The 22886-nt window shown below is 35.6% G+C and overlaps 1 protein-coding gene across 2 annotated transcripts in view; it reads left to right on the top strand.

Moving 5' to 3' along the window:
- MINDY2 (MINDY lysine 48 deubiquitinase 2) overlaps positions 1 to 22886 on the top strand; it is a 77381-nt gene that overhangs the window by 36722 nt on the left and 17773 nt on the right. For both annotated transcript variants that reach the window (XM_069596380.1, XM_069596381.1), the window contains 3 exons: positions 3376 to 3534; positions 14976 to 15078; positions 21342 to 21484. In XM_069596380.1, coding sequence (XP_069452481.1) covers positions 3376 to 3534; positions 14976 to 15078; positions 21342 to 21484 — 405 coding nt within the window. The remainder of the gene's footprint in view (positions 1 to 3375; positions 3535 to 14975; positions 15079 to 21341; positions 21485 to 22886) is intronic.

The raw sequence follows: 22886 nt of genomic DNA, 5'->3' as shown, positions 1-22886 counted from the left end.
CCTTGAAGAAAATTGGGTGATTGGCAACCAAGAATTTAACAAATAGCAGAAAAAATCAGTAGTAGTAAAACTACAATCCTACAGTGGCTCATATTCATTCATATTTTCCCACATTCATCATTGTTATGGTTTTAGGAAAAGTTTTAAAACACTGAAAGGAAAAAAAATGTGAGCTGATTGTTTTCAAAGGTTCAACTTTAGGAAAGACTGAGAAAATAAGTGTTTCAGGGTATTGCAATTGTTAGAGGTGAAACTGAAAAAAAAACAAAAACTCTATAATAGTGCTATCCTGTTGTAAATTTCTCACTCATAAATTGAAAACATTTGATTAATTTCTGTTTTTAGTCTGTGTAGTCTCTTACGATAGAATTTTGTAAGTTAACTGGTAAAACTTTTCTTATGACCTAAATTTGTCCTTTCCAGATTTCAGAGAGTCCCTAATTGTAATGTAAAAGGGTTTATTTCATGTTCAGCCATTCTACTATAAGCCCTCCAGTAGGCTATAGTCTATTGCCTATTTTATATCTTTAGTATGTAGCACAGTATCTGATTAACAGTATAGATCTAATAAAATTTTATCAAATTTTCTATATTGAATTTTATTTGTTCCATCAAATATACCCTCTATACTTATGTCCATATTTAATATATTAAAATGTTTAGAAAAACATGTTTTTAAATAGTCTTCATTACACACTTACATGACCATGTTTAATGAGAAACCTGGTGTGGACAGAATGACCCTGGTTTGACCAGTAAGCCTTTGTGATTGAGCCTCTTTTTTACAGACTTCATCTCGCACTGTTTACACTGATACAGAATTATTACCCAAAGTCCATAGTTTACATTAGGGTTCAATCTTGGTGTTTATACATTCTTTGAAAGTGTCTCAGTCATGTCCGACTCTTTACAACCCCAGTGGACTATATAGTCCATGGAATTCTCCAGGCCAGAATATTGGAGTGGGTAGCTGTTCCCTTCTCCAGGGGATCTTCCCATACATTCTTTGGGTTTTTACAAATATATAATGACGTGTATCACCATTATAGTATCATACAGAATAGTTTCTCTGCCCTAAAAATCCTCAGTGCTTTGCCACTACATCCCTTCCTCCTCCACTGAGCTTTTACTGTCTCCATCATTTTGCCTTTTCCCTTTGTTTTGTGTCATGTGGAATCATACAATACATTTCATATTGGCTTCTTTAACTTTGTAATGTACATTTAGATTTCTTCCATGTCTGTCCATGGCTTGATAGCTGATTTCTTTTTTTTTCTTTCGTTTAAATTGTGGTTAAAAAAATATAAAATTTACTCTGTTAACCATTTTTTTCTCTTAACCATTAAGTGTAGTGTTAACTGTATTTATATGCTTGTGTAACAGATCTCTAAAATAGTTTCATCTTGTAAAACTAAAATTCTATACTAATTGGACAACTCCCCAGATCTCCCTCCAGCCCCTGACAACTACCATTCTACTTTCTATTTCCATGATTTTGACTACTCTAGATATCTCATCTAAGTGGAGTCACATAATATTTGTTCTTTGCAGTGGTTTATTTCACTCAGCATAATGTCCTCAAGTTTCATCCATGTTGTAACATGTAATAAAATTTCCTTTTTTTTGTTAAAGGCTGAATAATATTCCATTGTATGTGTATATATATATATATATATACACACATATATATATATATATATATATAAAACACATGTTTCCTTTATCCATTTATCTGCTAATGGACATTTGAGCTACATGCACCTCTTGGCTGTTGTGAATAATGCTGCAGTGAATATAGGTGTACACCCATCTCTTTAAGATGGTGCTTTTGATTCTTTTAGGAATATACCTGAAAGTGGGAGAGGACTTTCTCTTTGACTAGAAACTTTTGTCTTTGAACTTCCTGGTCTAAACATAGATCCCTCTCTGCTCTCACTCTGTATATCTTTATCCTATCCAATTTTTCTTACTAATACTTAACTTGATATTATAATTTATGTATTTTTCTCTCATAGTAGAATGTTAATTCCATGAGATTAAGAACTTTGTTTTATCCACTGTTTTATCTTTAGAACTCATTTTTAATGCCTGTAACATAGTTCAGTGCAATCGCTCAGTCCTGTCCAACTCTTTGCAACCCCATGGACTGTAACATGCCAGGCTTCCCTGTCCATCACCAACTCCCGGAGGTTACTCAAACTCATGTCCATCCAGTTGGTGATACCATCCAACCATCTCATCTTCTGTCATCCTCTTCTCCTCCTGCCTTCAATATTTCCCAGAATCAGGGTCTTTTCAAATGAGTCAGCCCCTCATATCAGGTGACCAAAGTATTGGAGTTTCAGCTTCAGTATCATTCTTCATCTTCCGATGAAGATTCAGGACTGATTTCCTTTAGGATGGACTGGGTTGATCTCCTTGCAGTCCAAGGGACTCTCAAGAGTCTTCTCCACAGTTCAAAAGCATCAACTCTTCAGCTCTCAACTTTCTTTACAGTCCAACTCTCACATCCATACATGACTACTGGAAAAACCATAGCTTTGGCTACACTGACCTTTGTTGGCAAAGTAACATCTCTGCTTTTTAATATGCTGTCTAGGTTGGTCATAGCTTTTCTTCCAAGGAGCAAGCGTCTTTTAATTTCATGGCTGCAGTCATCGTCTGCAGTGATTTTGAAGCCCAAGGAAATAAAGTCTTTCACTGTTGCCATTGTTTCCCATCTATTTGCCGTAAACCCATGATCTTAGTTTTTTGAATGTTGAGTTTTAAGCCAACTTTTTCCCTCTCCTCTTTCACTTTTGTCAAGAGGCTCTTTAGTTCTTCACTTTCTGCCATAAGGGTGGTGTCATCTGCATATTTTAGGTTTTTGATATTTCTCCTGGCAATCTTGATTCCAGCTTGTGCTTCATCCAGCCCTGCATTTCACATGATGTACTCTGCATGTGAGTTCAACAAACAGGATGGCAATATACATCCTTGACGTATTCCTTTGCCAATTTGGAATCAATCTGTTATTCCATGTGCATTTCTAACTGTTTCTTCTTGACCTGCATACAGATCTCTCAGGAGGCAGGTAAGGTGGTCTGGTATTCTCATCTCTTTAAGAAATTTTCACAATTTGTTGTGATCCACATAGTCAAAGGCTTTGGCGTAGTCAAACCAGGAATCAAACCTGGGTCTCCCACACTGCGGGCAGACTCTTTACCATCTGAGCCACCAGGAAGCCCCTTAAACATAGCAGGTACTTAATAATAAAAATGGAAAGGATGAATAAATTGGATAAAGTGGAAAATTTGTAGTAAATGTGCCTGTATTTAAATATCTTTTTTTTGTTGTTGTTTTTCTCATTTTTTCTCTTCCCCTTTCTATTTTCAGAATATGAGTGATGCTATGGCAGTATTGCACAAACTACAGACAGGCTTGGATGTAAATGTAAAATTCACTGGTGTTCGAGTGTTTGAATATACACCAGAATGCATAGTATTTGATCTTCTTGATATTCCTTTGTATCATGGATGGTTAGTGGACCCTCAGGTAAGTACAAAATCTTAAATTATATGAACACAAATATAGTAAAAATTTATTAATTTGGCAAAGGAATCTAGGTTTACATTTTCTGATATTTATATTTTTGTGCTTTACATGGAATTAGCCACATTATGAGGTTAAGAGCACAGTCCTCTAGACTGCTAAATCTGCTCAAGACTTCTGACTATAATTTCATGGAGTTAGAGGCCAACTACAGAGCTGAGTGCACATCCTCACCAACACCTGTTATTGTCTATGTTTTTGACTGTAGCCATCCTAGTAGGTGTAAAGTTGTATCTCATTGTGCATTTCTCTAATGACTAATGTTGTTGATTATCTTTCCATGTGCTTATTAGCCATTTGTATGTCTTTAGAGAAATATCTGCAAATCTCCTGGCCATTTTTAATTGGGCTATTTGTCTTTTTGTTACTGGGTTCTAAGAGTTTTTTCTATATTTATAATATATAAAGTATATACTTTTAGTACTTACATTTAGGAGTTTGATACATTTTGAGTTGATTTGTGTATGTGGTTTGGGGAAGGAATCCAACATTATTCTTTTGCATGTGGATATTCAGTTGTCTCAGTCTCATTTGTTGAAAAGATTATTCTTCCCCACAGTGAATTGTCTTGGCACTCAGAATGATCTTTGTGAAATAAACCCTCCCCTTTATCCCTGCACCCTACTCCTTTCATCAGAAGCCTCCACTGTAACTAGAATAAGATACAAAATCTTTTTTTTTTTTCAAGTTTCATTAGAGTATAGTTGATTTACAGTCTTGTGTTAGTTTCAGGTTTACAGGGAAGTGTAGTCAGTTATATTGTATCTGCTCCTTGTTAGATTCTTTTCCCATATAGGCCATTATAGAGTACTGAGTAGAGTTCTTTATACTATACAGCAGGCCCTTATTACTAATTTATTTATATAAAGTAGTGTAAATATGTCAGTCTCTCAGTCTCCCAATTTATCCCTCCTTCCCCTTCCAGCTCTGGTAATCATAAGTTTGTTTCCTACATCTGTGACTCTCTTTCTGTTTTGTAAATAAGTCAATTTGCACCATTTTTTTTAGAGTCCATGTATAAGTGATATAATATATCTGTTTCTATCTGACTTACTTCACTTAATATGGCAATCTCTGGGTTCATCCATGTTGTGCAGATGGCATTATTTCATTTTTTATAATAAGATATAAAATCTTTATTAGAATTTTTATGATACACTGCATAATCTAAACTCTGCTTCATGTCCAACTTCACTTCTTATATAATTCTGTCACCTTTTTACTGCCCTCCAACAACACCAGCTGCCTTGCTATTTTTGAGATATACAGAGCTCATTTCTAGCTCAGGTTTTCGTACTAGCTGATTGCCCACTGTGGAACACTGTTTTCCTGCCCTAACACATTGTTCTCCCAGATCTTTCCATTTCTGGTCTCCTCATTATTCAGGTCTTAGATCAAATATCATCTTATTAGAGAGGCTTCCCTTATTGAAATTAGTCACCTTCCTTTTCCCAAGTCATTATCTAGAATTGTTTATTTACTTGATTAACTGTCATCTCCCAGTAAAGAGTATGTTTTGTGAAGGCTAGGCTCTTATTGTTAAGAAGAGTGCCTGGCACATGGTAGATTCTCAGTAAATATTAACTGATGAAATGAACATTCATGTATGCATTACCTACAGAGACAGAGAGATCATATAGCAAAGATTTGGTAATGTTTCTTCATCCCTGTCCTTTGGTAAAAGTAACTGGTATTTCTGAGCAGTGAAAGCTTGCAGTAGGCAGACATCTGTTTATTGATTTTGGCACTCTGACTCTTGAGAACATCACTGAAAAGTATACCATGTCCAGCATCTGATTCCTCCAAGGTAAATCATGTTGTGTCCTGGCAAATGGCAATGCCAGGTAGCCTAGATTCTTGAGGAAAACGAACTTATGGCCTAAGGAACTTAATCAACTGGATTTAGATCATCCCTCTGACTGTATGTGTAGCTGCATATTGTCTGGCAAAGAGTTGAATTCATATGCTTAAAGAAAAGTATACTCTAATGTAGGATACACATTGTTCATCAGATTTTTCTGGTCTGCACAGTGGTTTTCAAACTGTTGGGCCTGAGAGTTGTGCGTTTTATCTATTTTTACTTACTTGTTTCATGACTGAAGGACTCTAATGCTGAGAAAGAAAAAAGAACAAGGCAAAAGCTTAAAATCCATAGGCTTCTATGAAATATCTCTTCACACTGGCTGATTCTTTGTATTCTTCGAATATGTGTCCTGCAAATAATTATCTTGCAAATAAATGTGATTTTTCTGGATGGTTCGGTTCAGGCACTCAGCCGTGTCCGACTCTTTGCAACCCCATGAATCGCAGCACGCCAGGCTTCCCTGTCCATCACCAACTCCCAGAGTTCACTCAAACTCATGTCCATAGAGTCGATGATGCCATCCAGCCATCTCATCCTCTGTCGTCCCCTTCACCTCCTGCCCCTAATCCCTCCCAGCCTCAGGGTCTTTTCCAATGAGTCAACTCTTCGCATGAGGTGGCCAAAGTACTGGAGTTTCAGCTTTAGCATCAGGCCTTCCAATGAACACCCAGGACTGATCTCCTTTAGGATGGACTGGTTGGACCTCCTGCAGTCCAAGAGACTCTCAAGAGTCTTCTCCAACACCATAGTTCAAAAGCATCAATTCTTCGGCGCTCAGCTTTCTTCACAGTCCAACTCTCACATCCATACATGACCACAGGAAAAACAATAGCCTTGTCTAGATGGACTTTTATTGGCAAAGTAATGTCTCTGTTTTTTAATATGCTATCTAGGTTGGTCATAACTTTCCTTCCAAGGTGTAAGTGTCTTTTAATTTCATGGCTGCAGTCACCATCTGCAGTGATTTTGGAGCCCCTCAAAATAAAGTCTTTCACTGTTTCCACTGTTTCCTCATCTATTTCTCATGGAGTGTTGGGACCAGATGCCATGATCTTTGTTTTCTGAATGTTGAGCTTTAAGCCAACTTTTTCACTCTCCTATTTCACTTTCATCAAGAGGCTTTTTAGTTCCTCTTCACTTTGTGACATAAGGATGGTGTCATCTGCCTATCTGAGGTTATTGATATTTCTCCTGGCAATCTTGATTCCAGCTTGTGTTTCCTCCAGCTCAGCGTTTCTCATGATGTACTCTGCATATAAGTTAAATAAGCAGGATGACAATACACAGCCTTGATGAACTCCTTTTCCTATTTGGAACCAGTCTGTTGTTCCATGCAGTTTTAACTGTTGCTCCCTGACCTGCATATAGATTTCTCAAGAGGCAGGTCAGGTGGTCTGGTATTCCCATCTCTTTCAGAATTTTCCACAGTTTATTGTAATCCACACAGTCAAAGGCTTGGGCATAGTCAATAAACCAGAAATACATGTTTTTCTGGAACTCTCTTGCTTTTTCGATGCTCCAGTGGATGTTGGCAATTTGATCTCTGGTTTGTCTGCCTTTTCTGAAACCAGCTTGAACATCTGGAAGTTCACAGTTCACGTATTGCTGAAGCCTGGCTTGGAGAATTTTGAGCATTCCTTTCCTAGCGTGTGAGATGAATGCAATTGTGCAGTAGTATGAGCATTCTTTGGCATTGCCTTTCTTTGGGATTGGAGTGAAAACTGACCTTTTGCAGGCCTATGGCCACTGCTGAGTTTTCCAAATTTGCTGGGATATTGAGTGCAGCACTTTCACAGCATCATCTTACAGGATTTGAAACAGCTCAACTGGAATTCCATCACCTCCACTAGCTTTGTTCGTAGTGATACTTCCTAAGGCCCACTTAGGTGAGTGATCACATCATCATGATTATCTGGGTCGTGAAGCTCTTTTTTGTACAGTTCCTCTGTGTATTTTTGCCACCTGTTCTTAATATCTTTTGCACCTGTTAGGTCCATACCATTTCTGTCCTTTATGGAGCCCATCTTTGCATGAAATGTTCCCTTGGTATCTCTCATTTTCTTGAAGAGATCTCTAGTCTTCCCCATTCTGTTGTTTTCCTCTATTTCTTTGCATTGATCGCTGAGGAAGGCTTTCTTACCTCTCCTTGCTGTTCTTTGGAACTCTGCATTCAAATGGGAATATCTTTCCTTTTCGCTTCGCTTCTTTTCACAGTTATTTGAAAGGCCTCCTCAGACAGCCATTTTGCTTTTTTGCATTTCTTTTTCTTGGGGATGGTCTTGATCCCTGTCTCCTGTACAATGTCACGAACCTCCGTCTATTGTTCATCAGGCACTCTATCAGATCTAGTCCCTTAAATCTATTTCTCACTTCTACTGTATAATCGTAAGGGATTGGATTTGATTTGAATGGTCTAGTGGTTTTCCCTACTTTCTTCAATTTAAGTCTGAATTTGGCAATAAGGAGTTCATGATCTGAGCCACAGTCAGCTCCTGTTCTTGTTTTTGCTGACTGTATAGAGCTTCTCCATCTTTGGCTGCAAAGAATATAATCAGTCTGATTTTGGTGTTGACTATCTGGTGATGTCCATGTGTAGAGTCTTCTCTTGTGTTATTGGAAGAGGGTGTTTGCTATGACCAGTGTGTTTCTTGGCAAAACTCTATTAGCCTTTGCCCTGCTTCATTTCGTACTCCAAGGCCAAATTTGCCTGTTACTCCAGGCATTTCTTGACTTCCTACTTTTGTATTCCAGTTCCTTATAATGAAAAGGACATCTTTTGGGGGTGTTAGTTCTAAAAGGTCTTGTAGGTCTTCATAGAACTGTTCAACTTAAGCTTCTTCAGCATTATTGGTTGGGGCATCGGCTTAGATTACTGTGATATTGAATGGTTTGCCTTGGAAATGAACAGAGATCATTCTGTCATTTTTGAGATTGCATCCAGGTACTGCATTTTGGACTCTTTTGTTGACCATCATGGCTTCTCCATTTCTTTGAAGGGATTCCTGCCCACGTTAGTAGATATAATGGTCATCTGAGTTAAATTCACTCATTCCAGTTCATTTTAGTTGCTGATACCTAGAATGCCGTCATTCACTCTTGCCATCTCCTGTTTGACCACTTCCAATTTGCCTTGATTCATGGACCTAACATTCCAGGTTCCTATCCAATATTGCTCTGTACAGCTTCAGACCTTGCTTCTGTTATCAGTCACGTCCACAACTGGGTATTGTTTTTGCTTTGGCTCCATCCCTTCGTTCTCTCTGGAGTTATTTCTCCACTGATCTCCAGTAGCATATCGGACACCTGCCGACCTGGGGAGTTCATCTTTCAGTGTCCTATCTTTTTACCCTTTCATACTTTTCATGGGGTTCTCAAGGCAAGAATACTGAAGTGGTTTGCCATTCCCTTCTCCAGTGGATTGCATTCTGTCAGACCTCTCCACCATGACCCGGCTGTCTTAGGTGGCCCCACACAGAATGGCTTAGTTTCATTTAGACAGACTGTGGTCCATGTGATCAGATTGACTAGTTTTCTGTGATTATGGTTTCAGTGTGTCTGCCCTCTAATGCCCTCTCACAACACCTACCCTCTTACTTGGGTTTCTCTTTCCTTGGACGTGGGGTATCTCTTCATGGCTGCTCCAGCAAAGCGCAGCTGCTGCTCCTTACCTTGGATGAGGGGTATCTCCTCTCAGCTGCCGCCCCGACCTTGGGCGTGTGGTAGCTCGTCTCAACCACCGCCCTTGACCTCGGGCATGGGGTAGCTCATCTTGGCTGCTCCTGCGCCGTTTCAGCTTGGTGCTCTTGGTCGCTGCCCCAGGTGGACACTAATTCAGCCACTGAGAACGTATTTCTCCATTATTGGTAATTAATTCTTGAAGTGCAACTTTGGAAGCCAGATGATAGTGAAAATCATACATTCAGTGTACTGAAAGAAGACAAATGCTAGCCTATTTCCTGTTCCCAGAAAAATTATCTCTCAACAATGGAGAGAAATAAAATCATTTGTAAGATTGGCTTCATCTTTTTAAAAAATATTTATTTATTTATTTGTCTGTGCCGAGTCTTAGATGTGGGATCTTTAGTTGGAGCATCAGTTCAGTTCAGTTGCTCAGTCGTGTCTGACTCTTTGCGACCCCATAAATTGCAGCACACCAGGCCTCCCTGTCCATCACCAACTCCCGGAGTTCACTCAGACTCACGTCCATCAAGTCAGTGATGCCATACAGCCATCTCATCCTCTGTCGTCCCCTTCTCCTCCTGCCCCCAATCTCTCCCAACATCAGAGTCTTTTCCAATGAGTCAACTCTTCGCATGAGGTGGCCAAAGTACTGGAGTTTCAGCTTTAGCATCATTCCTTCCAAAGAAATCCCGAGGCTGATCTCCTTTAGAATGAACTGGTTGGATCTCCTTGCAGTCCAAGGGACTCTCAAGAGTCTTCTCCAACACCACAGTTCAAAAGCATCAATTCTTCAGCACTCAGCTTTCTTCACAGTCCAACTCTCACATCCATACATGACCACTGGAAAAACCATATTCTTGACTAGACAGACCTTTATTCACAAAGTAATGTCTCTGCATGTGGGATCTAGTTCCCTGACCAGGGATCTAACCTGGGCTCCCTGTGTTGAGTTGCAGTCTTAGCCACTGAACTACCAGGGAAGTCCCTAAAGTCATTTTTAGATTAATTGAATTAAGATAGTTTGCTGCCAGTAGATCATTATTTATGGAAATTTTGAGCAAGGATTTTGAAAAGAGAGAAAGTGATCCCAGATGGAAGAGTGAGTGGCGAGAAAATAACATGATAAATGTAAATCATTGTTGACTATATTAAATAATAACATCATCTTTTACAGTTTAAAAACATTAGCATATGCAAAAATAATAACATAAGCTGGGAGAAGGGTAAAGTTTTCTAAGGCCCTAGAATTAGTTGATCAAGAAGAGAATATTAAGTTCTAAGTTTGATATGATTATGGGTCGATATTATAGTTCTTATAACTTCTCTGTCCAATATAGTAGCCAAATACGGCTAGTTAAATTTAATTAAATATTTACTTCCTGTGTTTCACTAGACACACTTTAAATTGCTCAGTAGCCACCTGTGACTAGTGGATATCTTACTGGCCAACAAAGATTTAGAATATTTCCATTATTATAGCATGTCCTGATGGATAATGCTACTTTAGAGTAACCATGGAAAGAATAGAAAACATAGTAGGTAACTTCTGGATTAGTAAAAGGGGGAAGTTTAATCCAAAAAGAAGAAAGGAGAGGTAAAGAAATGTAGAGCGGTTGGGAAAGAGAGAACAGTAGATTTAATATATTCAGATATATGAATAATTGTAATAATATCAATAGGACTAAATGCTCTAGTTAAAAGTCAGTGATTCTGAGGTCAGATCAAAATATATATATTTGCTGTTAGAAGAGACATATATAAAATAGTCTGAAGTTAAACAGAATGATTGCAAATAAAAAAAGAGATAAAAGAGATGCCATACATTGCTAATCAAAAGAAAACTGATGTATCAATAGTAATATCAGAAAGAATAGACTTTTGAGTCAAAAAGCATTACTAATGACAGAATGTTTAATTTTCTAAGAAGATATAATCATTTCAAATGTGTATGTATCTAGAGACACCTGGAAAATAAATACTCTGATTGACTATTTATTCCTTGAACTCATGGGAATCACCACAGAGAGTAAAGGTCAGTTTTTAAAAATGGAAAACAGAATTTGTATGCAACTAATGATATAAGCTCCATGTACATAAAGCAGAATTTAATAAGAAGAAATAAATTTGTCATACTGGAAGCTTTTACAGTACTTTTCACTGTAATTGATAGAAGCAGAAAAGATAACCTAATAAACATATGTTCTTTTTAAAAAATTAATGAACTTTTTATTTTTGGCTAATTCTAGATTTACAGGAAATTTGCAAAGATAGTATTCAGAATTCCCATACATTCTTCACCCAATTTCTCCTACTCTTACATGACCATAATACATGTGTCAAAACTTAGAGATTTAATGTTGGTACATTACTATTAACTATATTACAGTTCTCACATTTCGCTAGTTTTTTCACTAATTCTTTTTATATTCCAGAATCCAGTCCAGAGTATTATATTGCATTTTAATCATTGTATCTTCACAGTCTCCCCTTGTCTATGCTGCTTTCTCAGCCTTTCCTTGTTTTCTATGAACCTGACTATCCATTCTTTTTATGTACTAATGATATTTATAAAACTTGACCTCAGTTCAGTTCAATTCAGTTCAGTCGCCCAGTCGTGTCCGACTCTGTGACCCCATGAATCGCAGTACGCCAGGCCTCCCTGTCCATCACCAATTCCTAGAGTTCACTCAAACTCACGTCCATCGAGTCGGTGATGCCATATAGCCATCTCATCCTCTGTCATACCCTTCTTCTCCTGCCCCCAATCCCTCCCAGCATCAGAGTCTTTTCCAATGAGTCAACTCTTCGCATGAGGTGGCCAAAGGATTGGAGTTTCAGCTATAGCATAATTCCTTCCAAAGAACACCCAGGGCTGATCTCCTTTAGAATGGACTGGTTGGATCTCCTTGCAGTTCAAAGGGCTCTCAAGAGTCTTCTCCAACACCACACTTCGAAAGCATCAATTCTTTGGCGCTCAGCTTTCTTCACAGTCCAGCTCTCATCCATACAGGACTACTGGAAAAACCATGGCCTTGACTAGACAGACCTTTGTTGGCAAAGTAATGTCTCTGCTTTTGAATATGCTATCTAGGTTGGTCATAACTTTCCTTCCAAGGAGTAAGCGTCTTTTAATTTCATGGCTGCAGTCACCATCTGCAGTGATTTTGGAGCCCCCCAAAATAAAGTCTGACACTGTTTCCGCTGTTTCCCCATCTATTTCCCATGAAGTGATGGGACCAGATGCCATGATCTTCGTTTTCTGAATGTTGAGCTTTAAGCCCACTTTTTCACTCTGCTCTTTCACTTTCATCAGCTTGACCTAATGCTGTTATAAAGCCAAGTTTCAACAAATTTGTAAGGATTTAAAATAAACGAAGTGTAAAATAGTCTCTGACCACAATGTAATTAATCTAGAAATCAGTAGAGAAAATCAGTAGAGACTGTTTGAGTCAAACACTCATAATGAAACAAAGTGTGTTTTAAACTACACAGCAGCTAAATCTTTATCAAAATTTATGAGATTTAGCTAAAAGTTTTTAAAGCCCTAAAAGTCATATGTTAAGGAATAGTAAAAGACTGAAAATTAATGAGCTATTTATCTATCCTAAGAGCAAAAGTATTAAAATAGAAAATAAATATATAATAAAGAAGACTAGCAAAGCTAAAATTCTTCAAAACAGGCTTGAAGAAACACTTCAAAAAATGGATACCCAAATGACCTGTGAACATATGAACTAGTCATCAGAGAAATGCAGATTAAAATCAAAATACACACTTCAGAATGGCTAACGTTTAGAAGTCTGAGAATACTAATGTTGGAGAAGATATGCAATATAGAGAATTTTCATACCATGCTAATGATAACATAAACTGACTACCTCCTTTGGAAAGCAGTTGAGAGTTATCTAGTAAAGTTGAAGATAAGACTCAGGAATTTGACAAGGCAAATTTGCTAGAGAAAATCTAGATTTTTGAAACAGGATAAATGTACAAAGAATGTTCATAGCAGTGTTGTTTGTCATCACCCCAAACTGAAAGCAACTTGAATATTCATCAAAAGATGAATGAATAACTGTTATATTCATACTATGGAATGCTGTAGTACAATGAAAACAAAGAACAGCTTCTTATCACTACATACACTTACTTAGTATATTATATATTTGCTAATATATTTATTCACTGCTTAGTCTTCAGTTTCTCTAATAGCACCTGGTACATAGTAGTACATAAAAGACATCCAGATGAGTTAATTGATAAAATACTAATTAATGTAGAGATTCTGCCTATGAAAAGTTGAAATCTTTGTATTGTCCATCACTAGTCTATAGACGTACAACTGATTTTTATATATTGATCATGTATTATTCTAGGTGTGTTTATGTGGATTTCTTAGGATTGAAAATTCAGTACTTTGGAAAGACAATGAAGTTGAACACTAAAGATAGTTGTTGTAATCAGTAAAGATGTTCCAAAAAATAATGAAAATCTAAAGAGATTATACTCTCAAACTGCTTCTTAGGGCCCTGAGTTTTCATTTTAAATAAATTAAAACTGGAAGGCATATTCTTGTGTTGTTTACATAGAATCATAGCCAAATGATCCACTTTCAAAGAAACAGCCTTATTTTGGCTCTGCATTAGAAGGTTGACAAGTGAGTACAGTTGTGTTTTAAGTTAACATGAAATGTTTAAGATATGTATATAACATTTTCCACAGTTCTCTGCTTTAACTTATTCAATTAACTTATCTTCAGCCAACCATTAGTACACTTGCATGATTAAGAGGCTTTTACCACCCTTAAATTTTGCAGAAATAGAGGAAATAAATTATAGCCTAAAGAAGTTGTTCTCAAACTTTGCTATACAGCAGTGGAATGAAAACTTAGATACTTGAGAAACAACTTGAGTCTCAAAATCTTTTAACTTTTTAAAACACTCTCTGTTTAAAAACTACTGTTCTTACTGTTACTTGTGCAAATCTGTCGATTCTTGTGGTATTCAAGAAGATCATTTGGATATGGAAAGAAAATATTGCCCCTCTTAATTTTTATTTCATTATATAAATTTATGTTAATATATTAATTAAGTACATGTAAATAACTTACAAATATATTTTAGGAATGGGAGTGAAATCAAAGCAAGTTGTTTAGACAGCAGAAATCTGTTTTTCTTCAATAGTCAAAGCAAAGTATAATGGAAGGAGAGTAGAGATGCCCAATTTTATTGTCCCATACTTTAAAACTTTGAATTTATTTTTCTGCCTTACCTCCACAGACAAAATAAGAATCATGAGGCAAATATTTTCCCTTAAGAATATATATTAACTTTCCTTTAAGGAAGTAACATTCGTTATGTTTACTTGTATCTCCAGTATACTTTGCTAGGGAACTAAGTAATAAAATGGGAAAACCTTATTAACCCATAAATTACCATCTTTTAGATTTGCCTTGCTTTAAATACAAAACATTTGTTTTTTCAATTAAAAGAAATGTGATTTTCTTAATTTTCTTCCTGAAATAGATTACTTTTTAAATTTTAATGACTTAAATACATCTTTACAATCTTTAGAAATAAAGTTGTATATAATAATTCCATTTTATAATTTTTTGCATAATTGAAATATAACTAAGCAGTATTTTTCATACTATGCTATAGTGAGCTATAAACAAATTTGAAAACTGTTGGGTGTTGGTTTTAGTGATTAATTTTTTTCATCAGTAATAATTTTAAATTTAGTATTGTATTAGAATAAAAGCCTCAAGAGTGATGTAAGTTTTTTTGTAACTGTTTTTATAATAACTTTATGATGATTAGTGAGACAGTCATTTGTTTTCTAGATTGATGACATTGTAAAAGCTGTTGGTAACTGCAGCTACAACCAACTAGTGGAGAAGATCATCTCTTGTAAGCAGTCAGAAAATAGTGAGCTGGTTAGTGAAGGTGGGTGAGTGCTGCTAATACCTGACTTATTCTTGCAGACTAACTTGTCTTATAATTTAATATCTTTTACATGTCTTAAATACAACTTCTAAAAATAAAAGTGATGCTACCTGTGGGAATTAAAAGAAGTAATTATTTTTTAAAAAGAAGTAATTATTCATAAAGGTGCCAGTGAAAGGTTTTTCCTAGAATGCCTTTTACTTGCCTTGTAAAATCAGGTCTGGATTCTAATAAAAGTCTTTGGAATCACTTGCTATCTTTGATATGGCCAATTACCAGGGGTTACTGATAATTGCTCTTTTAAAAAAGGGTTATTATTTGGAAGTACTGAGGGAACTCTATAATTCATCTTGAACACTTTAGTTGACTGAGTGAGATGTGTGTTATGGTACTCACGTTCATTTTAGTAGAGCTCTGCCTTACATTTCAGTACAGTATAGTATGTTAAAGTTCTGTTCTGGATCAGAGTACACTCTTGATCATCAGTTTTCCTAATTCTTAACTAAAAGTAAGTATTGCTAAATTCATCAATATAGAAATGGTTTCTTTTTTCTTTTTTTAAAACTGTGTTCCCATCAGTGAAGGGAAGAGCAGATTTGAAACCAAAATGCTGTCAGGAACCATAGCATTTGGTATAATTTCCCTAACACCCACTTCACTTTTTCATAAGTATACACAAATACTAAGTTTCCTCTTCTCCTCGGGTTGAAGGATTAACAAAAGAAAGACGAATAGTGAAAAGGAGGTGATAAGCTTCATCTTTCTGTCTCAGACACAATTCTTTCACATGAAGTATAATAAAAATCTATTATAATCACTACATGTTAAAAAATTAAAGCCAAGTGACTACAAGAGTTAAGAACATATGAAAGAAGATATGTAAGTGAATCTCAAACTATATTGGTTAATAAGAACCCAACTAATTATTGCTCAATTATCTAGACATAAATATTCAGGGATATTGATGATTGATTTGTGTGACACCTCTTTCTCTACAACCTAAGGCAGCAAAGTTTAAATTTTAGGAGAGGGAGGAGCAAGAAAAGTTGTCACAAAAAATGTCTTCCCTTAGTTAACAAAATTCCACTCACTAGAACATTCTATTCTTTATCCATGCTCTGTAAATATTTCTTAGAAAGCAGGCTACAAAGAAATTACTTCTCTGTGGATTCCTACTTTCTCAGTAACTTGCAGTATGTTATTCAATAATAATTGAGAGAACAATTGGATCTAGAAAGTGTTAACAGATAAAATGATAGCCAATAAGTGATATTTGGACGAATATATTTATGAGGTAAGAAACTATAGGAAACAGTATTAACAGCATTTCCACCAAATGAGGCTGCGTTGTAACATGGGTAGCACTTATTACACTTGCAGAATGAACAGCAACTGAAAGTCCCTTCATCACTAAAGTGGTTTTACAACTATTTAATATTATTATTTCTCTGGCATTGATTTCTGGGATATTGAAAAAGGTAGCTAATTTGTATAATATTGATAACTTGAGAAGAACATCTTGGTAAAAACAAGAAGGAATCTTCCTCTTTAGCGGTACAGAATTTTCAGTTAATATATACCAAGCTGATTAATTCCTTGATATGTAAATTTTATAATGGTGAAATTGTGCTTACCAGATTTCCATTTCAAAGAAAAATTATATATGGAATTCAATACAATTAAAGAGCTCAACTAGTTTTTTGTTTATAAGAAATTACAAATATGTAGTCTGATTGAAATAAGTATTCAATCCCAGTGGATGCATGTATAAAGGCACTATGACATCAGTAATGAAATGAAAGACCATGATGGACCTTTTTACTTATATGATGTAGCAATTAGCTTTTTTCCATTTTCTTCACCGTATTTTCTTGGGTATGTTATTCAGCTGAAGAAGTCTGCTTTCTTTTTCTATTTAGCCTTACAACTGTAACTTTCCTTCTGAATCATAAAATATCCCAAAATGTTTTATTATTTCTAATCCTGTATTAAAAATTATTGAACTTTGGCCTTAGATGGTAACTGCTTATTTTTTTTTAATTCAAAAGTTTCATTTCCATTAGGTACAGAATACAAGAAATACTTTTACTATCATTCTTTTTTGATGAAAAAGAAATATTATTTAGCTATTGGTCAAATAGAATTAGACATTCTTTCAACTTCTTTCGGAAAATATTTGTTTTCTTTTGATGGCAGTATCTCGTAAGTAAAAGTACAGAACTTTTCCTGTATATAGACTATTTATTATTTGCTGCCTCTTTTGGATGTTAATATTTTTTTGATTCAAGTTATAATGATGGGTTGTAGCATGGCAGCAAAAATCAGCAAGGAAAAAAATAGCTCAGTACTAGCTGCCAGACTCCACAAAGCTTGTCATTAATTCCAGGTGCTCTCTCAGGAATAATTTCTTTAACAACTGTCTCTAGATTTAAAAAAAAAAAGCTTAAGGAAATTTTTCCAGCATATTCACTTATTCAAGTACCTACTGAGCCTTTATTATGTGCCATAAACACTGAAGGTTATTGTTTGAGTTCATATTATTTTTTATTAAATAATATTGATTTCCTTTTGTTTTTCTTTCTCTTTCATTTTGAAAAAACTCCAACCCATAAAGTTGGAATAGCACAATGAATATGTGCGTATGTACATACATATATATGTTTCATCTAAATTCACAAATTACTAATGTATTCAAATTTTACTTTCTTTCTGTATTCACACACACTTTTTTTCCTGATTTTAAATCATGTAATAATTAATTGCAAATATTATAACACTATCCATTAACTCCCCAGTATTTGTCTTCTAAGAACAAAGAATATTCCCCTGTAATCACAATACAATTATCTCAGGAAATTTAGCATTGATACACTACCAGTATCTAACATACTATTTATATTCAAAATTCGCCAGTTATCCCAATAATGCCCCTTATAACTTTTTAAGATTTTTCAATATAGGCTTCAATCAGGTATCATTTAATTATCATACCAACTTAGTCTCCTGTAATTTAGAACAGATCTCTGTTTTTCTTTTTAGTCTTTTGTGGTATTTACTTTTCTTTATAATCCAGCCTAATTGTTTTATAAAATAGTCCTCAATTTTGATTCATTTGATTGTTCCCTCCTAAGTAGACTTGTGTTAAATATCTTCAGTGGGGTTACTACATAGGTGACATTGTGTCTTTCCTAGTGCATTAAATCGAGTGGCACATCATGTCTGACTGTCCTGTTGTTGGTGATGTTCAAATTCAATTAAGGTGATATTTACCAGATATTTTTATTGGAAAGATGACCTTTGCCATTTGTAATTAATAAATAATCACTGAGATTATGCTTGGAAACTCCATAATTTGTTTAGTTATGAAAAGTTAAAACTAGATTAAGCTTTTGAATATGTCACTGTTTATAAATTGGTAGAAGAATTAGGAAACATTTATCTGAGTCTAAGTTAAGGTATGCTCTGTGGTTCAGGGAGAAATAAAGTTCAGTTTACATTTATAATGCAATAAATTTGCATTTATAATGCAGTAAGTTTTTTAACTTAATACCAGTTAAGTTCCAGTCTTCACTTTGCCATAACTAGTTTTATGTCCTTAAGCAAATCGCTTCTTCTCATGAATCCATGTCCTGATCGCCAGAAACAAATGAATAGCTGAGAAAGACTTTTCTAGGGTTAAATTTTGGAATTTCATATATGAAAGTAATATTGTGCTATAGCTCCACTGAATTTTTGTATCTTTTTGAAACGGTTTTATAGAGAGGATGTTGTGTGAGTGTGGTATGAAAGGGACATTTAGAAACATCTGTCTGAAAGAAATGTTTAATTACATGGATATTCTAACAGCAATGGTACTTTTCAGAGATATAATACTTACATTTTAAATGTTAGATAATAGTAAGTGCTTTAGTATATAACTAATACGTTTCACTCAGTAACTTAGTACTTAGCAAAGTAATGATAATAATTAAGGGGAATCTTATTTCTAAATGTATAAAACCCAAGAAGTCGCAGATGTGCTATAAGTTTCCTTTGGCTGTGGCTTTCTGTATAACTTTTTGCACTTTCCCTCCTGCCTTACCAGTAAATTCCTTGGAATAGCGTGGTATGTTGATAACTTTTTACAACCAGTTTGTAGTTGGAAGTGCTATGGCTTGACGCTGAAAGTGAGGGATGGGCCCTGTCAACTATAAATTGACACTTGCCTGTCAACTACAAATTGGCACTTGCTGAGAGCGTTTGCCAGCAAGTGAAGAACAACAGCAAGGGCATTTGCCATCTGTCTGTGCTGCTGCAGCTGCTGACCTTTGACACTCCCTGAAGGGAATTCAGTATGGAGAGTGAGGCAGTCTTTGCTCCAGGGAAACTGGTGTAACAGGTCTTTAGATAGTGAGATATTTTCAGGAATGATTTCATGATCCCAATCTTTGCATCTCCTCATATCTAGAAAAGCACTAAATCCCTTCATGGTGACATTAGCTCCTTGTGACTAACAGAAAACCTTTTGTAAAATGAGTGCTTGATTGCATTGAACTCCCCCTTCACCAAAATCTTACATTATTACCTTCCTCCACTCGCTCTTTGGACCAGTCGCTCCGAGCTATCTGAGGTGCTGTCTCTTGGGCTGCAGTCCTCATTTTGCCCCAAATAAAACTTAACTCACAATTCTAAAAAGTAATTAAAAGTAAGGGATGATAAAGGAGTGGAATAAACCTATATTATACAGCTGCCTCTGGCCCTACCAAGTTTCTACCAACTTTTTTTTCAATTTTTTGTTGAGGTGTCAGTTTCTTAACACAGACTCATCTTTACTCCCTATATCTGCACTTCTCTGCTCACTTATAAAACTTTTTAGAGCATTCTCCTCCCCTCCATTCCTTTTAAAGAAAGGGAGCAAAGGAGAAAGGAAGAGAGAGAAGGAAAGAGAGAAATACAGGCTTTTAAAATATTTATACAATTGACTTTCATTATTACTGAAAGTTATGTCCCGCAAAGTTGCTATGAACACTGAATTAGCCAATACCAAACCACTACTCTCAAGGGAAACAGAAGATTAGGTAGCTATGAGCTTCTGGTCACATTTTCATCAGCTTGGCAAGAGATAACCTTGTTTTTTGTGTGTGCTTCTGTTTAGAGACACCTCTGTTGATTCATAAACATTAAACTCATAGCCAACAGCCCCGTAACTCATGCCTGACCGAAGCTGTAAAAAATATGTATTGTCTTTATAAGGCACATCACAACCTTTGTGTGCTTAGGAATACTAACTTCAACATTATACTTAGGAACCATTTTACACATTAAAAATCACCCCAAAAAGCACAAAAATTTCACAAAATGTGAAAAGTGTGGCATTAAATAGAACATGAAAATGACACTTCTTCACAGTATGAGAGCTGAAACAAGAAGCATAGTGTTGCTTATTTTGTCTTCAGTGGGGAATGTGCATACTGGGTAACTCAGTTTTTTTGCTATTTTGTACATACTTAGGAATGCAGTAAGTATTTATTTTTGGAGTTATAAATTTTAGATAGGCAAATTTGTAGATATGAACCCATGTGAATAATGAGGATCAACTGTACATACATGTCTTTTAAATTAAACCCCAGAAAGCTTCTTTGTATTTCATTATGTTTGAAAAGAAAAGAGATGATTTCTATTTCTGATCTTAATATATCTATATAATGAGTGGCATATGTTGAAGAACAGGATAAAAATGTCATCGGTTACCCCACTGTTTTCTGTTAGGTTTTATGCCTACTTTTAGTTTTAAGGCAAGAATTGAACAGTTTGTGAATTGAAAATTATCTGAGATCTTTGTCAAAATCTTAAGCAACTCAGTTTCTTGAAGCTGCTTTTAATTTCTAAACACCTATCCTTTGGGGAAGTGGTTGTTAACATACAACTTTTGCTCCTACCCACGTTTTAAATTGCTAACCCTTGCCTTCTCATTTGTTATATTGGGTTTTAGTTTTATTGTGTCTCTTTCTTTTATTGAAATTCTTTGCAAAAGTAGGTGTGGTATAAGTAAATGCATTTATTGATAAAAAGAATTTCAGATAATTATTTCTTTAGCCTGGAAATATCAGATACATCTTCCATAGCAGAATAAGAAAGAAGAATCTCCAGTTTGGCACCATCATGTTATAATAGAAAAGTCTTATTTTGATTGGCCTTTCTTCATACTTGGAACACAGTGTAAATAGAAAAACTTTTAAATTTTGAAATTATTCTTCCATTTAATATTATGCATTGGTTCCTAGGCTTTGTAGCTGAGCAGTTTCTAAATAACACAGCCACTCAACTGACATACCATGGATTATGTGAACTAACTTCAACGGTTCAGGAAGGAGAACTTTGTGTATTCTTTCGGAATAATCATTTTAGCACCATGACCAAATACAAGGTATGATACAGAAATAGCTATTGTTATTCTGAACTAAAGGAGCTTGATATAGAGGTGTCTTATGATCTGCTTCAAAAAAAAATTTAGCATAATATTCTTTAACCATCAAATTATAAGGTAATTATTAATTCTGTAGAATGGAAATCAGTTTTTTTGTATTTATGTAGGTCTCAATTCCCTGTGCACAGATTATTGCCTTAAAACGTATTTATTTTCTTTCTAAGGAAAAAGAAGTTAAACCCTAGAGATAAAACTAGGATGACTGCTGATGATGGATGTTTACATTTGAGATCTAAAGGACTTTAGAGGAAAGAATCAAGATCTGTTTGCATGATAGTGTTTTCTATTATTATAGTTATCAGTGTGCCTTTAAATTCTTTTTATTGTGCCATTTATGGCTTTGCCAAAAAAATCTTACTGATTCATCCCTCTTGTTATCTCTTCAGCCGTTCCATTTTTAGAGCTGCCACCTAATTCAGGAGTTTATCAACCTATCTTTAGACTTCTGTGGCAGAATACTGCTCTGATCATGTCAATAATATAGCAAAAATGTTCAGTAGAACGTAGTTCCTAGAGGATAAAAATGCAAGATATTTTCTACTCTCCCCTTGTGCCAACACTTTGCTTCAGCCATAATGGTCTGTCTACTCATTAGTAACCCTTCATCCACATATACAGTTTATGTTTTCCCATTTATGCACCTTTATTGCCATTTCTTACTCATTAATCCCTTTGTTTACATTCTCACCCCTCTTTTCTTTAGAAGATTTATTGACTTTTTTAAGATTCAATACTTTATTTATTTATATTTTAGCTGTCCTGAGTCTTTGTTGCTGCACATGGGCCTTCTTTAGTTACAACGAGCAGGGGCTACTCTCTGGTTGTCATGCTCAGCCTTCTCATGGCAGTGCCTTCTCTTGTTGCTGAGCACAGGCTCCAGAGCGCCATCTCAGTAGTTGTGGTGCATGGGCTTAAGTTGCTCCGCAGCATGTAGGATCTTCCTGAACCACGGGTCAAATCCATGACCCTGCATTTACAGGTTGATTCTTTACAACTGAACCACCAAGGAAGCCCCCATTCTCACCCGTTTTTGCCTATCCAGTTTTCACCTATTGTTTAAGGAGCATTTCAAATACTAACTCTTCAGTAAGCTACTTCTTTTCTCCTTAAACCAGTGGTTCTCAACCCAGATTGTATACTAGAACTGCCTAGCATACAGTTTTAAGGGAGCTCTTAAAAAAATCCCAATGCCCAGATCCCACCATGATCTCAATTAAATCAGAATCTGTAGAGGTGGGACTTGCTGCTGCTGCAGCTGCTGCTGCTAAGTCGCTTCAGTCATGTCTGACTCTGTGCGACCCCATAGATGGTTGAATATTTTAAAAAACACTTGCCAGGTGAT

The sequence above is a fragment of the Ovis canadensis genome, chromosome 7, assembly GCF_042477335.2.
Source record: "Ovis canadensis isolate MfBH-ARS-UI-01 breed Bighorn chromosome 7, ARS-UI_OviCan_v2, whole genome shotgun sequence".
NCBI lineage: Eukaryota > Metazoa > Chordata > Mammalia > Artiodactyla > Bovidae > Ovis > Ovis canadensis.
This window is presented reverse-complemented; position numbering and strand designations above follow the sequence as displayed.